This window comes from Pogona vitticeps, chromosome 3 (assembly GCF_051106095.1).
Source record: "Pogona vitticeps strain Pit_001003342236 chromosome 3, PviZW2.1, whole genome shotgun sequence".
Taxonomy (NCBI): Eukaryota; Metazoa; Chordata; class Lepidosauria; order Squamata; family Agamidae; genus Pogona; species Pogona vitticeps.
The window spans coordinates 49,653,929-49,669,601 of record NC_135785.1 but is presented as its reverse complement, the minus strand read 5'-3'; the positions used below and the strand labels follow the sequence as shown (position 1 = coordinate 49,669,601).

Genomic DNA, 15,673 nt, shown 5'->3' with positions numbered 1-15,673 from the left:
GCAGAATTCAGAGGGATGAGGGCAAAAGTTCTCACCAAAGTGCCCTATAGATTTCTAGTACAAGTAAATGCCAAAACAAATGTTACAGTACAGTACTTGAAAAACATTTATAGTCCCTTCAAAAAGGTCCTTTCAATGTGTGATACACAGGCAGAAAAATCGAACGGGATTATATTCTTGTTACGGAATATCGGTGAAGTTCCACACACTTATTATAGCCGCCCAGAAAAAGAGATACCCCTGATCCGGGCTTCATCGAACTCTAGAAAGCAGAGCAGATCACAATCCCTTCCCTACTCCATAGCCGCTCTGCAAGGCCGCGTCCTCCTCAAGCCCACGAAGTCCCACAGCGCCAGGCCCGCCTTCGCTATTTCATTATTTATTATTTCATTCCCTTTCTAGGAAAAGTATGTGCAGGGCCGAGGGGCGGGAGGAGGCAGCTCCAAGCTCCCCGTCTGGAGCTATAGGGACGGCCCGCACATACTGCCGCTGACACAGGGCGGCGGAGAAGCGAGAGCCAGGCTGGCGGGGCGCTGCCTGAGCCCGGGACAGAACTGCTGTAGGGCCCTGGCGGGTCGGTCTCCTCGCCGCCTCCTACGAAACAGCTCGAATCTCGCCCCCTGACCCAACCGCCGCCTCAGTGGAGGCCAACCGTCGCCATGACGGGCAGGTAGAAAAAGGGGGAACCGCGAGGCCGCAGTCTGGGGTCTTGCTTGGAATTCAGCAGCGAGGGCTTCCGTTGCCTGGGCCGGCGGTGACCGGAGGAGCCGGCAGGCGGCGGACCCTGTCGGGGAGCGGAACCCCTTCCTCAGCTCCGACCTGGGAGCCCGCCGTCGCCCAGTAATACCAGTGGCGCCCGGGGAGGGGGGAAGAGCGCTATCCGAGGCCGGCGGGGAAGCAAAGGGAAGCCCTCGCATCCCTAATTCCAAGCTTTCCGAAATCAAACGCAAAGCCTCGCTTTTTTCAGTGCTCCGCGGCATAGTTTCGGTCCTTCAGGACTTAGATTTCGGCAGGAGGGGGCAAGCGAGCGTTTTTAAGAACGGGGCTTTCCGTTTGATTTCAGTAAGAGGAGGTGTTTTTTTCTTCCGTGGGGTGGGACGGGAGGGTGTCGTCTTCAACGTTGTTATCTATCAAAGGGCGGGGCCGTGGCGATCCACCCAAGTTTTGGGAAAAGGGTGCGGGGGGAAGGCAAGGAAGACCAAATAAATAGCGAAGTGTTTCAAGCCATGGAAAAGTGTGGCTTTGTGGGACAGACAGGCAAGTGGCACTGGACTGCTGGCAGTAGGTTTGGAGTCTGTCTTGCTCTGTCTGTGACAGCCTATATGAGACCTTAAGATGCTGAAGCCCCACTACAACTGAAATGAACACTCCAGATTATTTGCTTAAATCTGTGGATTAAATATTGAAAGCCAAAAACGTCTTGTTCCTGAATGTGTGCACCAGTAACAGAGTTTACATATCTATGCCCTTACAGAATGAATTTCCACGTGAGAGCCTGTAGGGGTAAAATAAAGGATTGGAATGAGCCAGAACAGTCCATGTATAGTAAAAATTCACACAGAAGACACGGAGATGTGTTGGACACACTTGAGAACAACTTGAATTAAAAACTTTTAATACTGTTATTTTAATAGCACTTCAGATTCTCAAAGCCACCTGTAACAGCAGAATGGCTTGGAATGGCCGCATTTAAGTAGACCACATCAACCAAATTCATCAATGAGATATAACTAGATAGAAGTGATGGAGCAAGTTACAAGTTTTCCACAGAATCCATATTACATTATGTGTTACATATAAAACTGTTCAGGAAACAAACTCAAGCAGTAATGTCTAATGTCCAGTAATGGCCTTTCTGATTTATCATACTTCTAATTGCACTGTCCTTAGTTTGAATTACGTATGCTGATTTACTAATACTTCTGCTGTACTTACATATGCACCGTGACTGTATATCACAGTGATTCTATATAAACAGCTTCTGCTGTTTTTTGTTTTTGTTTGTTTTTGCACTTCTCATTTAAATACACTAATTTTCTATAATCTTCATTGTAGAACTTCTAGAGTATTCATTGCTGGATTTCCAGCTCTTGTTATATGCTTTAGTTTAAATGTTCTTATACACTTGTATAAATAAGAGTAATTCATAAGTACATATTGCTTTAGAATATCATAAGACAGAAACCAGTGTAGAAAGAGAATATTCGGAAGAGAAGAGGGTAGGGGTCAGGAATATGCAAACAATATAAATGTTAGAATCACTACCTAAGTTTGTTTAATTTGGTGCTTTCTCTAAAATGGGCGTGGAATAAGGAATTGTATAAAGAAACAGCCTGTCTGTAACCCTTCTGACTCCCAGAGTCAGTGGGGTAAGGAAAGGAATGTAAAGTATGTTTATTTTCTCAGCTTTCTGGTATTGTGACAACATGTGACTTTGGAGTGCGTTTCAAAGCCAGACTTCTGTTTCCCAGCAATTGTTTTCCTAAGTGACATAAAGAACATTGTGGTTCAAAACTGTGAAGCAAGTCATCAGACAGGATTAATTCTAAGGAGTCTATTTCAGCAGTATTTTGGCTTCTTTTATATTCTGAATTTCCTGAAATATATCAGTAAGGAAATGTGGTGTGTTGGGTTGTTATTGTTACTGTTTTGCACCCTATAATGCTTTTTTAGTTTGCTGTCGTAATTTTAGTTAATGAATTGAACTAAGAATAAGATTTGAACAAACTCTGGGAGGCAGTGGAAGACAGGAGTGCCTAGCGTGCTCTGGTCCATGGGGTCACTAAGAGTCGGACACAACTTAATGACTAAACAACAACAACAAGATTCAGTTTTGGTCAAATAACTGAAGAAACTACATTAATGCCAAACTCATATTGTTATAAATGGGAGCTTTGAAGAAAACAAGCAAGCTGTTTGAATAGTTAAGGAACAGAAGATGCTGTATGAGAAAGATGAACTTTGTTCAGATTAGCATTTAGGAGAACAGTATTCTAGGAAAAAAACACAGATTTCTACAAACTTAAGTGTGGATTATGCATCAGTTATCATGAGTTACACGGCTGGTGTGAGACTTCAGGGGCTAGACTCTTCCAAACTATATCAGCGCCGGCAAGATCGTCTGAGTGGCACAATGTCGCTGTTGAATGATGGGAGAGAGAGAGGAGCTGGGATATTCGGGTAGGTTATTTGGATACCTTTTTTTAAGAATTTAAGGCAAAAACAAAAGAAAAACAAACAAAGAAGACAAAAACGTGGCACCTTAAAGATTAACTGCTATATTGTAATGTGAGCTTTTGTGGAGAAGTCCACTTCCTCAATATTTTTTAGAGTAATTGAAGATAATTGCAGGTTGTTGAAATGATGCCTTTGATTTTGTTTCAAATTGAACCTAAGACCAGCTGGAACTGTCAGGTTTGAATTTTACTCTTCATTTGAACAAAAGGTGTATTTGGTCCTGATATTATCAGTTCTGAACAATGACAGGAAAGCAACCAGGAAAATCTTTACTTTGTTTGGTGAGGCTGCACTGACTGAAAAGGCAGTGTTGTAAATACCATGTAAACAAAAGCTAGAAAGTTGTATAAATCACCATGGAGTTGTTACATAGTTTTTGAACTACAGTTAACATGTGCAACAAAAACTTTTCCCCACCTAAAGGAAATTTATTGTACTGTATTATGAATAACTTGGCAAGTTATGATTTTCTTTTTATTCTGCCAGTTTATAGTTTTATTCTTACTCTTTGTACTGAGTCATGAATTGTGCATATCTAGAATAATGGAAAGAAATGATAATTTTCCTAAACTTCCAGCCAGATATCTTTTTTTAATAGATTGCTGCTCCAAAGATTCACAGGTTGCCATGCTCAGTGTTAGAAAGTTTCTTGTTATTATTCACTCCAACTAACACAGAACTATTTATTTTACACTAATATGCACTACGCATGAGCAGTGACGGGATTTATCAGGGAGTTCGGGCAGCAACATTTGAGATTTGGTTTTGTTCGTTTTTTTTAAAGTAATGTTCTTAAGGAGCCAGTGGAAGCTCTACATTTGTAGAATTACTGAATTACCTACAAATTACTGAAACTTGCCACAGTGGTCTAGTAGAAAAACCAGAGTAGCGGCAATGTTAGCCAAAGAAACCAAAGATTTCTGTAACATCTTAAAGATTAATGAATAAGTTCTGGCGTGAGCCTTAATGGTGCACATGATTAAATGACTTGATCCATGAAAGTTTATGCTGTAAGAAATACATCAAAATGTATTAATCTTTGGAGTGTCTCAAGACCCTGTGGGAAAACCAGAAACCATTACTTTGTGTAACTGCTACATGACTAGCGATGTGGATGTAGAGAAATGTCAGTAAAAGAGGAAAATAATGCCGTAGAAGACACTATTTATTTATTTATTCAAACTATTTATATTTTAAAAGCTAAAAACAGTATACTGTATAGATTTTTAAAAGAATCAAACAAATGCCACACTAAAATGGTAAACAAAATCAACATCAAAAACCTCCCTCATACAGCCTATTGGGGAAGATTTGCCTGAAGAAAAAGATTTCCCTCTGATTGCGGAAGACAGCAAAAATGAGACCAGTTTAGCCTCCAGTGGGTGGGAATTTCAGTCTACGAACAATAATAGAGAAGCCCTCTGCCATGTTCCCCCAAGCATACCTTTGAGGGTGGTGAGACAGAGAGAAAGGCCTCTTCAATGATCTTAACAGCTGAGCAGGCTCATAAAGATGTATTCCTTGAGATAGTTTGGGCCGAAGCTATTTAGAGCTTTTTAGGTTAAAACTAGTACAGTACTGTACTTTGAATTGGTCCTGGAAATGGATCGGCAGCTAGTAGAGCTGCTGTAACAGGGAGGTTATGTGATCCTTTTAACTGGTCCCAGTTAATAATCTGGCTACAAGATTTCGGATCTGCTGAAGTTTCCAAACACTTTTCAAATGCATCCACATGTAAAGAGCATTACAGTAGTCCAGCCAGGATAGAACAAAGCCATGTGCCACTATGGCTAGGTCAGACTTCTCAAGGAATAGGTGCAGGTGACTTACTAGTTTTAATTGTGCAAAGGCATTAAAATTGTTTAGTGAAATATCATAGAAGGGAATGATGCATAAGAAAAAAGAAAGTGTGTTGCTGTTGTTGTTGTTGTTGTTGTTGTTTAGTTGTTTAGTCGTGTCCGACTCTTCGTGACCCCATGGACCAGAGCATGCCAGGCCCTCCTGTCTTCCACTGCCGTTGGGTCAAATTCATGTTGGTAGCTTCAATGACACTGTCCAACCAGCTCATCCTCTGTCGTCCCCTTCTGTGTTGCTGTTACATGACATCAAATCCCTTCCAACTTAATGAAGTTAAATATCATTAACAGCCATGCTCAGATTCTGCAAATAAAGGGTGTATCTATCTCCTTTATTCAGTCCATATCATTTTTAGTTTTCCTGTTTTCCTATTGCTGTCCACTTCTCCCAACATTATTATATTTTCCAGTGTGTCTTGTCTTCTTGAGATGTCAGCAAATTTTGATAGCCTCAGTGTATCAAAGTATGATAGCACAATAACTGATCTATGGTGGGAAAGAAAAGTGAACAGCCGTTGTTTTCAAACTGCTTTAGAGGTGAAGGAGAGCATATGGTTTGAGCACATGGGGCATCACAGTTCTGACCAGTATCTCAGTAGAATTAAAAGTGCATTCTTGACCACTTATGAGAACCTTCTAAACAAAGTTCACCAGCAGACAAATCAATGATTCCCCAAAAGAGGAAGTTCAGGAAAGAGTGGGGCAGAGCACAACACTGTGGGAAATTCAGCCTCTCTAAAGAATTAAAAGAGAAGCATTTAGGGAGGAAATGTTGAACAGAACAGAAGAGAACATACTACAGTGTACAATAACAGGAAAGAAAGGGAAGTGAACTCTAACTACAAAGGTCAGAAAGCTGGAATGAAAAACACAAGAGCAGAGTAGCTAGAATCTGTACATTTGAAATTTCTTGTTTGCTTAACAAAACATTACCATTAAGTACTAGGCATAATAGCTTCTGCCAGCTTGACCTATGTACAATACATATTTATGTGATCCACATAAGACTTTTACAGTCTCAGACTTGTTCATAGAAGGGAAACAGAAAGGCTCTTAAAAACAGCGTCTCTTAAAAACAGCAACCAGGCAAAGTCTTTGCTAGAATGCACCAGCTCCCCCCACCCCGTGTTCCTGTTCCCACCTTTCTGGCCCCTGTAAAGGGGTTTCTACTTTTCTGATGCTGGTGAGATCGCTCTGATTTTGATCAGTTCCAATATATATGATCATTTTCCTTTTTCAGTTTGTCAATATTTTGAAATGGCTTAATAGGCTTCGGGATATTGGTAAATTAATCACTTCCCTGACTATATGTAGACTATTGCTTATGTGCTACAGCAGTTATATTTTTTAAAAAATAAATATTTTAGACGTACCTTAAAGGGCCCATTAAGAAACTGCCTGACGTCAAATCTACAGTAGTGACTTTGGCTGCATAAGGTTTCTCTACCAGCCCTTTAAAGAGAAGTCAAAGAAAAGATTTTAATTTTTTTAAATAACTGATGCAGAAAATCAACAATAATCTATGTAAAGTCAAAAAGATTTTTTTTCACTTCCCCTGCCCTCTGCCAAATGAGGACAGTGATTAGTTTTCCAATATCTTGAAGTGGTTCGTTTATTAAGCCACTTCACCATATTGGCAGGAGCCATTTCCATTGAAAATGGTCAAGCTTGATGAGATCATTCTAATCAAGCCCAATCATTCTCAAGTGGTCAGCACTAGCTTGCTCCCTGCTGCTAATGTATCCATACCCACAACTGTCATGGTTTTTCAAAATGGTAGGTTCATTACTTAATTCTCTCTCAACCTAGAATATGAGCACAAGTATTCAGAACCACAGAGTACTGAAATACAGTATTAAGGACAACTGTTTCTGAATCTTGGTTTGTGCATGACAAAGGCAGAAATGTTTTACACAGTAGTACAGTTAATGCTAAATCAATTACACTTAATGCTGATACAGCTCATCAATTAGCTTCTGGCCTTCCAGATATTGTTGAAAAACATCTCCCAACATCCCTCAGCATTATCTGTGCTGGCATTGACGGGAGATGTTCAATTATATCTGGGGACCCACCCCAATATAGATGAATAGGTGTCTTCCCTCTCTGCAAAAGCATTTTATCATGAAGAAATAAAAATTACTGTTTTAAATTCTTTCATTTTTAATCTAGAGTAATAATCCAGATTTTCCAACAGATAAAAATTTGTTTTCTTTAGAGAGAGTTCATGCATATTCAGCTGGTCATCCATTGTCCCTTGTGTTCCATTTGCTTTCAGCTGAACTGCCATTAGGATTTCCCGGGCAGTTGAGAATTTGAAATACAGCATTCTTAGGAGAATAATGCTGTGTCAAAGTGCCCAAAATATAGGGGACATCACAGTTAATAATAGTGGCTTATGCTGAGCAATATGCTCTTGTGTTATTTGTAATGAAGTCTATCTTATCCTGATGTCTGTGTTCATTTTTTACAAATAGAGCTGTGATAGGACGATTACTCTTACAAAATCTTTCATAGTAACAAAGGTCTTCAGAAAAACTGTCATTAAAGTACATAAAATACCTGTCATTTCTAGGCAGTATTATTGCAATCAAATATACAATTGACAGTATCTGCAGGCTTCAGTAAAAATGTTTTATTTTATTTAAGATCATCATGATAAAAACCATGATGGACAAGACCAACAGCCGATCATGCCCATTATTCTGTTCACACAGTGGCCAAATGCCTGTCCGTGGGAGGCATGCAGGGCATGAGTACAGTGGGTGGATGGCTCCCCAACCCTGTTCTCCAGTGACTGGAATGTAGAGAAAAACTACTTTTCTGTACCTGGAGGCAATATGTAATCAGTCTTTATGACCAGCAGTTAGGAGGATAGTCTTATCCTTCATGGATCTGCCTACTCACCTTTTAAATCTTTTCATGGGGCTTCCCTTGAGCCTAATCTGGAGACTTAAGTGGGCCCAGAATGCTGCAGCCAGACTGGGGGTGGGTACAAGTAAATTTGCCCATTGCATTCTGTATCAGGTTCAAGGTTCTGACACTCCCATACAAAGCCCTCCACGGTTTGGGCCTATGTTAGTTGTCAATGTGTCTTTCCTTAATGTCATCTGCCCAACCCATGAGATCATCCCAGTCGAGGCTCCTCCAGGTGGCCACCCTGAGGGAGGCACATAAAATCCTCTGCAAAAGATAGGGCTTTCTTCACAGTGACTTCAACTTTATGAAACCAGCTGCTGGAGGATCTCTGTCTAGCCTCTTTCCTGTTGACATTTAGGAGGCAATTAAAAAGAAGTTGCGTTTCAGGGCTGTTTTCCACACTGACTGTAGCTGACCCCCCCCCACTTCCCCCCTTCTTCCCCCCTGCTTTTCCTCAGTCCACTCTGGGTTTATATGATTAGTTGGTGCCATCTGTTTTTAGGGTTATTGTTGTTGCTTTTAATGTTTTTATCTGGTTTTGCTTTCTATTTATATGTGTTGTAACTGCCCAGAGTAGTGCCTCAACGCTAATGGGAGCGAGATACAAATTAAACAAACAAAAAAGTAAGTAAGTAAGTAATCAGCCATCACTGCTACTTGTGTTAGTAATTTCCAGAGTTTGACTACACTGGACAAAGTAATTTCTTTTATCTGTCTTGAGTCTCCTTCAATGGATGAATCCAGCTTCCAGTACAGGAGGGGCAGAAGAATCTCTTTCTCTTCACTCTCTTCACACTATGCATAACTTTATATGCATCTACCCTGTCTCCCTTACTCACATTTTTTCTAGGCTAAGGCATTTTTTCCAGGCAGAAGAAATGGGTTATAGAAAATACAGGCTACTGTCAACGAAAGCTTATGCCAATAAAACCTTTTAGTGTTTACATCACCAGACTTCTTCTTGTTTTGGCTGCAGATGTCATAAACTTTCTTCGTGGGGCGATGTTTCAGCCACTTGAGTACTGTAGTTGCTCTTTTCTGTACATTTTCAGTTCTAAAATGTCCTCTCTGAGGTGCAGTCACAAGAACTATGAGCAGAAATCCCAAGATAGCCATGCCATAGATTTGTATCAGGGCAGTATTGTCAGGTTAAAGATAGACCATGTCCACCTCATCCCGGACTTCTGCAAGAAGTAGAAATTAGAGGTGAGGAAGTTTCCAGGTAAATCCATGCCGCTAGCATTTCTCATCAAAGAAGAGTTGCAATTTGTATGGAAGTCAGATATTTAATGGCATGTTAGAAAAGTCTTTTGGGTGTCCTTATATAAATCCTATCCCATTTGGGGGCAGAAAAAGTCTTATACAGGACTCAAACACATGCTGTAATGTCTTCCTTTATTCAGGAACATCATTCAAAGAAAGTAGAAGATAGTTAAGCCAAAAAGTCTTAGTAGAAGGTGCCTTAGCCACATTTATAAAAAAAGAATATAACCATCCTCTATGAGTCATAAGCCAGATCTTGCAATAATTGACACACTATAATGTAAAATACCATTCTCTTCCCAAAATAGAGAAAAGCCAGCCTGCCAAGCTTCTACTGATGATTTCTTGGGTTTTTTCCCCCTACTGTATCTCCTTGTATAAATACAGTAGCTCAGTGGCTTAGGTATCTGGCTGTGGAGCCAGAAGTTGAGAGTTCAGTTCCCCACGCCCCTAGAAGAAAGAATGGCAAACTGCTTCTGAGTACTATCAACCTAGAAAACCCTGAAAAGGGTCACCAAAATTATTATTACAATGGAACCTCGACTTACGAACGTCCCTACCTATGAACATTTTGACTTACAAACGGCTCCGTTCGCAGAAATCTGCATTGACTTTCGAACGGAGCCTCGACCTACAAATGAAAAAAGGCAGGGGAAAAGGGTGGGAAATTCAAATTTTCCCTGCCTTTTTTTCGTTCCATTCAAACCGTTGGTGGCAAAGAGGCTGCTCTTTCACCCCAACGGTTAGGAAAAGGGACCCCCAGGAGGTCCCCGATGGTGGCAGGGGTCCCCAGGGAGGTCTCTCAAGGCTTTCCCATCATGACTGGAGACCTCCTGGGGGTCCCCCGCCACCGTGATTGGATCCCCAGCTCCTGGGGGGCCGATCACGGCAGTGGGTGACCCCGGGGAGGTCTCCGATGGCGGCGGAGAAGCCCTGGGAAACCTCCCGAGGGTCTCCCACCACCTTCGGAGACCTCCTGGCATCCCCCAGCACCGCGATCAGCACCTTCGGAGGTCTCCGGAGGCCTCCTGAGGGTATGATCGCGGCGGCAAGGGAGCAATTTAAAATTTCCCGCCCTTTTCCGCCACTGCAATGAGACCCCCAGGAGATCTCCCAGAGCTCCCCCGCCGCCATCGGAGACCTCCTGGGGGTCCCCCGCCACCCCGATTGGTGCCTTCAGGCTTTCCCAGGGGGTAGACCAGGCCTACCAGGGGAAGCCCTCCTGAGGACCCCAGGAGGCCTCCGGAGACCTCCGAAGGCGCAGATCACAGTGACAGGGGACCCCCAGCAGGTCTCCGATGGCAGCGGGGAAGCCCTGGGAGACCTCCCGGGGGTCTCCCGCCGCCACGATCAGGCAGCGGTCCCCCAGCGCCAGAAGGCTTGAGCCGAAACCCGGTCAGCTCAAGTCTCGTGGCGCTGGGTGACCGTTGCCTCTGCCGCGGCCAGGGCCGAGCAGCCGAAGCACTCCGGCCAGGCTCAAGCCTCACGGCTGCGGTGATCACAGCAGTGGGGGGCCCCCAGGAGGCTTCAGATTGGTAAGTGCCACTTTTTTCTTTTTTAAAACTGTTCTGGGTGGCTTTTGCAGGGTGGGTTCGGGCTGGGGGGGTTATGTTTCTGTGCTATGTTTTTTTGTTTTGTTTTGTTTTGGTTTTTTTTGCAGTCCCAGCATGGGACTTGCTTCAATTTTTTTTTTTTTTTTTTTTTTGCAGTCCCAGCATGGGACTTGCAGTGTTTTATTTTTACATTTTTTGGTATTTCTTTCTTCCCTCGGAACGCATTAATCGGTTTTGAATTCATTCCTATGGGAAATGGTGCCTCAATCTACGAACTTTTCGACTTGCAAACACCATGCCAATACGGATTAAGTTTGTAAATTGAAGTACCACTGTACTGTCTAAATTAGCTTAGATTTATATTAGCCAATGATGAAGGTGAAAAGGATGAGGTTGTTATCTCTATTTGTTACTGTATATGCATGTGAATGCACACAAATGGGTTTTACTGCGCCTGCGTAGGACTTCCCGGAATATTCTATAGCTTTAGAAGACGTGATTAGTAGGACGTTGTCCTGTGGTGCGCATGCTCCGCCCGCCCATATAACCTCCATTCCTTTTAGCTGCCACTGAAATCAGACTTCTTGTGACTTAGAGCTTGTAATTGTGATTCTGTTCTGTTCTATTAACAGTATACTGATCTTTGGACTGTTTATGATTTATGCTTCTGGATTACGAACTCATAAACTGGTTGCTACCTTTTAAGAAATGTTATTTCACCTTCTCCTTGCTTCTCACCAACTCTGCTATGTTGCTATCACTATAACCTGCTGTATTTATCATTTAGACTTAAAACTAGATGGTTTACCAAAATTCCTTGTTTACTGCCTTGTTTTGCTTCTCACTGCAGTCTTTCGTTTCTTTTATGGTCTTATGCTGCCATCTAGCAACATAATGGCATTATTGCAGTCAGGTTTATTTTTCTTTTTCGACAGGGATACTGCAGTCTTTTTACAGCTAAATTACCGAAGTATAAAGTATTGTATTCAATAGCTTGTCATGTGTTTCTTCCAGGGTGCCCTGGAACTTTGCAGCTTGTCAAAGTCTCCAGATCATGCGTGCCTAATTCAAACATAGATGCTTTTATAGTGAAAATCATCCTGGCTTCATAATATTAATTAAAATGTAAATTTATTAGTCTGGAAGTTGAAAGAACTTAGGCCAAAGATGGGTTACTGGTGGTGTAATTGGAGTAAATGTTCCAAAACCTTCCATTGCTCCCACCCCGCCCCCCAATATTTCTGCCACATGGCAGTGAATGTATTGGTTTTGTTGTGATTTCACCATTAATGCTGCCATTGTACGGTATGTACTGTTACTTAAATAACGGAGGAAAACTCAGTAGAATCAGGCTGTTAGTCTCACTGAAATTGCAAGACTTCAAATATGTTCACATAAATAGGATTTTTCTGAGCACAAACTACAGTATTAGAGTTTGTATTTTGATTTTATTTATTTTTAATCACTTTTTCCCATATGTGCACAAAGGGGGCACTGCTTTTGGAACTGCTCTAGGACTTTAGCCAATGTCATTAAATCTTGCAGCACCTACAGGTTTGCTTTTGTTTGCTCCTCACTTGTCTCCCCCCACCCTAAGATTCTTTTGGGATACAGCACTTAGTAAATTATTTACTCATCTTCTTTATAATCTCTTCCTTTGTGCTCTGATAGGACCGTTGGATAGCTGAACTTTTGTAGCATTCTTCTAGGACTTATGAAAGTCTGTTGTTGCTCTGTTGTGAAATACGATAAATCTCACATTTGACATTTTCAGTCTGTTGCAAGTGGGTGGGTGGGTGGGTGGGTAGAATGCATGAATCTGAAATCTGCAAAGCTACACTCCAGAAATGTTTTTGAGGTCAAAAGGAGCCAAAGAGCAAGAACACATCCCTGTAAAGACAGTGATTATTTGTTTTTGTTTTGTTTTTGTGGGAGTTTTCATTTCTCTCTTTTTATGATCATTAGCATTCCTTCAGTCCTTGCATAAGTACTCCTTCAGTGCACTCTGTCTAACAAATTAGATCTGTCACAAAACAATCTGTCTCTCATTCTCTATATTTGCACATGCTTTTCTGATGATATGCAGACTTCTTGCAGAAAACTTTAATTTTGAATTCCAGATAGCATGACTGGAGGAAATCAATTTCATACTGTGCTCTGAGGGAATTCTTCTCCATAACTGTCCCTGCTGCAGTAACATAAATGCCCTTGTGTGATACAGCTACACCATGGGAACGGTAGAGAATGACCACTGTTTGGCAGAAGACATGTGACTGATTCTCAAATGCATATACTTTTCATAAATCTGCCTTATTGCCACTGTGTTGGTGTGAAGGAGGAGTAGGTCAGAAGGAAAGTGTTGAGAGTGCACTGTCTACCCAAGTTAAAGAATCATTAAAAGAAGGAATGAGAGAGAAAACAGAGGAAGTGATGACAAAGGAGAAGAAGGGAAAGGGGTAAAAGTAGAGGTTTGTTTGATAGAAGAAGGAAAGGGAAAGGAAGGAGTTAACCTTACCCATATGGGAGGAAGATAAAAGGGAGGAGGAAGGAAGGAGAGAGTTTAGGGTACCGCGGGAAGATATGAAGGCAGGAGGAGAGGTTGAATATAAGAAAGTGCGCGATTTATTAGAGGATTTTCCCAACCTGAAGGTGGGAGGACTATTGCCAGATCCTGATCCAAACAAGAAGAAGGCGACAGTCACTGAGACTTTGGAATGGTCAGTGGTAGTTTTCCCGACAGGGCAAGGTCACTGGAGGAGGGTGATCCGGCTGGACACCTCCTTCAATCAACCGCCAATCGAGGAGGATTGGGCACGCTATCCATGTTGTGGCACGGTCTGCGCTGTGAGGAGCGCTCCGTTGAGAAAACCAATAGACAGAGAACGCTTTGGACCAGCACCGCAGTGAATCCAGGCAGTTCTACATTCGGACTGTTACCTACTTTGTATGGACAGTTACCAGATTTAAGTCGTTTTGATCCAGTTGAAGTGATTGTTGAATCTCCTGATGTTAAAGTTAATAAACCTGTTAATGTTTCAAATGCCTCTTCATGGTTATTTCCCGCCAAAAGAGAGGAACTGCCACCCCTTTCAACCGAATTCAATCACAGTTAGTTACTTCGTTCTAAGGATTAAGTCTTTAACCATTCTAAAGAACTTCTTTTACATTTGTTTGTTTGTTTCTATCCCACCTTTCTCCTTTAAAAGTTAAACAATCTGTTTAACATTCCGTCTATTTTTTAATGCACTGATACCTAAACACTTTTGTTGTGACCTTCCATACTTTATAATGAAGTTTGACAGTGAACTTGACTTGTAAAAGAGTAGTCTCTGCAGTGTATAGAAAATTATTGCAATAAGCAAGAATTCAAGCCTCTGTCCAAAAAAATGCTAGCAGGGTGAAAGTCCGCCCACCAACACAGAGGAAAACTGAGCTTATCTAAGACAAGGGGTTAATGAGCATATGTGAGGTCACTGAATACATATCTTCATACGTTGGATGTATAGCTGATACCTCCAGGGTGGCAGAACATAAATTCATAAACATGTGCTCCTAACTGATTGTGCTGATTAATGTGATTTGGAGGTTTTAGTGGCTACTCTTTGTAGCTATGATAATGGCCATGATTTTACTCTTATTCTCTTTTGCTCCCCAGTAATATGTCTGATGCTCTTGCGAATGCTGTGTGTGAGCGCTGTCGAGCTCGTTTTGATCCTACGGAGCGAATTGTGAACAGCAATGGAGAACTGTATCATGAAAACTGCTTTGTCTGTGCACAGTGCTTCCGCCAGTTTCCAGATGGACTCTTCTATGATGTAAGATCACCATACGTACATCTTAAATTATGGAATATTGTGTGGCCCCAAACATAATTCTATAAATTTTGATTGAATTGTTTTCTTTGCAGCTTCTTATTGTCTTTGCCTTTCTTAATGTAATTGTCCTTATATCATTCTCTTCCCTACATCATTTAGCTTTGATATGATCCAACATTCATTAAGCCTCAGGTTTCTAGGCAAGTGGTGAGAGAGTTTACCAACACCCCGGGCTCAAACATAATGCTAAACTCATTCCTGTTCAGCCTCTAATACAGCTGTGACAAGAAGGGATACTTTTGATTCTGTTTCTAATTAACTGAAATGTAGCAGTACATTTAAATAATAAACTGTACTTAATGTAACTGTAGTTTATTGAAATCAGCCAATTTCATAAATCATGCATTGAAGTTGGTTTGTTCCAATAAACTATATTTAAGAGTAACAATTCTATGAGTATAAAACTAGCTTTCATAATATCTCTAAAGTGTAGTTAGTTAAAAGCGAAAGCTTCTAGGCTCTTTGCAGACTGCACCCATACCAGAAAAACAAAGATCTTTCAAGTACAGCTAGGCCATATTATTATATCCAAACAAAGTCAATGTAAGTCATAAAAATGGCTTTGTGGTTGCAAAAAGCCACAGCTTCCCTTTTACAGTTTCTCATATGTTACTAATTGTATAGAAATGTGGGCCAGAAAGATACCCAGATGATTATCTAGTCTAGGCCCTGTGCAATAAAAATCCCTTACCACTCAGCAGGTTAGCCAGTATAATCGGAGGATGTCCAAGAAAAAAAAAAAAGAGAGAGAGAGAGAGAAAAAGAGAGAGAGAGAGAGAGAGAGTATAATAAAACTCACATTGTTGTATTTCTACCAAAAGAGATCATGTCATGCTGTCTTAATGATGTACACCATTATCTTCCCTTGACATCTTGTCTTCAAAAGGAAGCTGCCTAGTTATAGTAACATGTATAGTATAAAATTAAACTTCAAGCTATCAGTGAAATAAAACTAGCAGAAGATGAAGCA

The 15,673-nt window shown here is 41.3% G+C and overlaps 1 protein-coding gene and 1 long non-coding RNA gene across 5 annotated transcripts in view; one reads left to right on the top strand and one right to left on the bottom strand.

Annotated features, from left to right (window-relative positions):
• LIMS2 (LIM zinc finger domain containing 2) overlaps positions 1-15,673 on the top strand; it is a 44,200-nt gene that overhangs the window by 3,497 nt on the left and 25,030 nt on the right. For 2 of the 4 annotated variants that reach the window (XM_020787480.3, XM_072995768.2), the window contains exons 1-2: positions 2,394-3,180; positions 14,484-14,643. In XM_020787480.3, coding sequence (XP_020643139.3) covers positions 3,050-3,180; positions 14,484-14,643 — 291 coding nt within the window. In that variant the 5' untranslated portion in view covers positions 2,394-3,049. Of the gene's footprint in view, positions 1-530; positions 671-2,393; positions 3,181-14,483; positions 14,644-15,673 lie in introns of those variants that run through there. The other 2 variants (XM_020787481.3, XM_020787483.3) reach the window with 2 other exon arrangements.
• LOC144587876 (uncharacterized) lies at positions 5,177-6,637 on the bottom strand. The gene is made up of 2 exons (XR_013543066.1): positions 6,467-6,637; positions 5,177-5,579 (listed from the first exon to the last, which is right to left on the bottom strand). It is a non-coding gene; the product is annotated as an uncharacterized LOC144587876 (long non-coding RNA).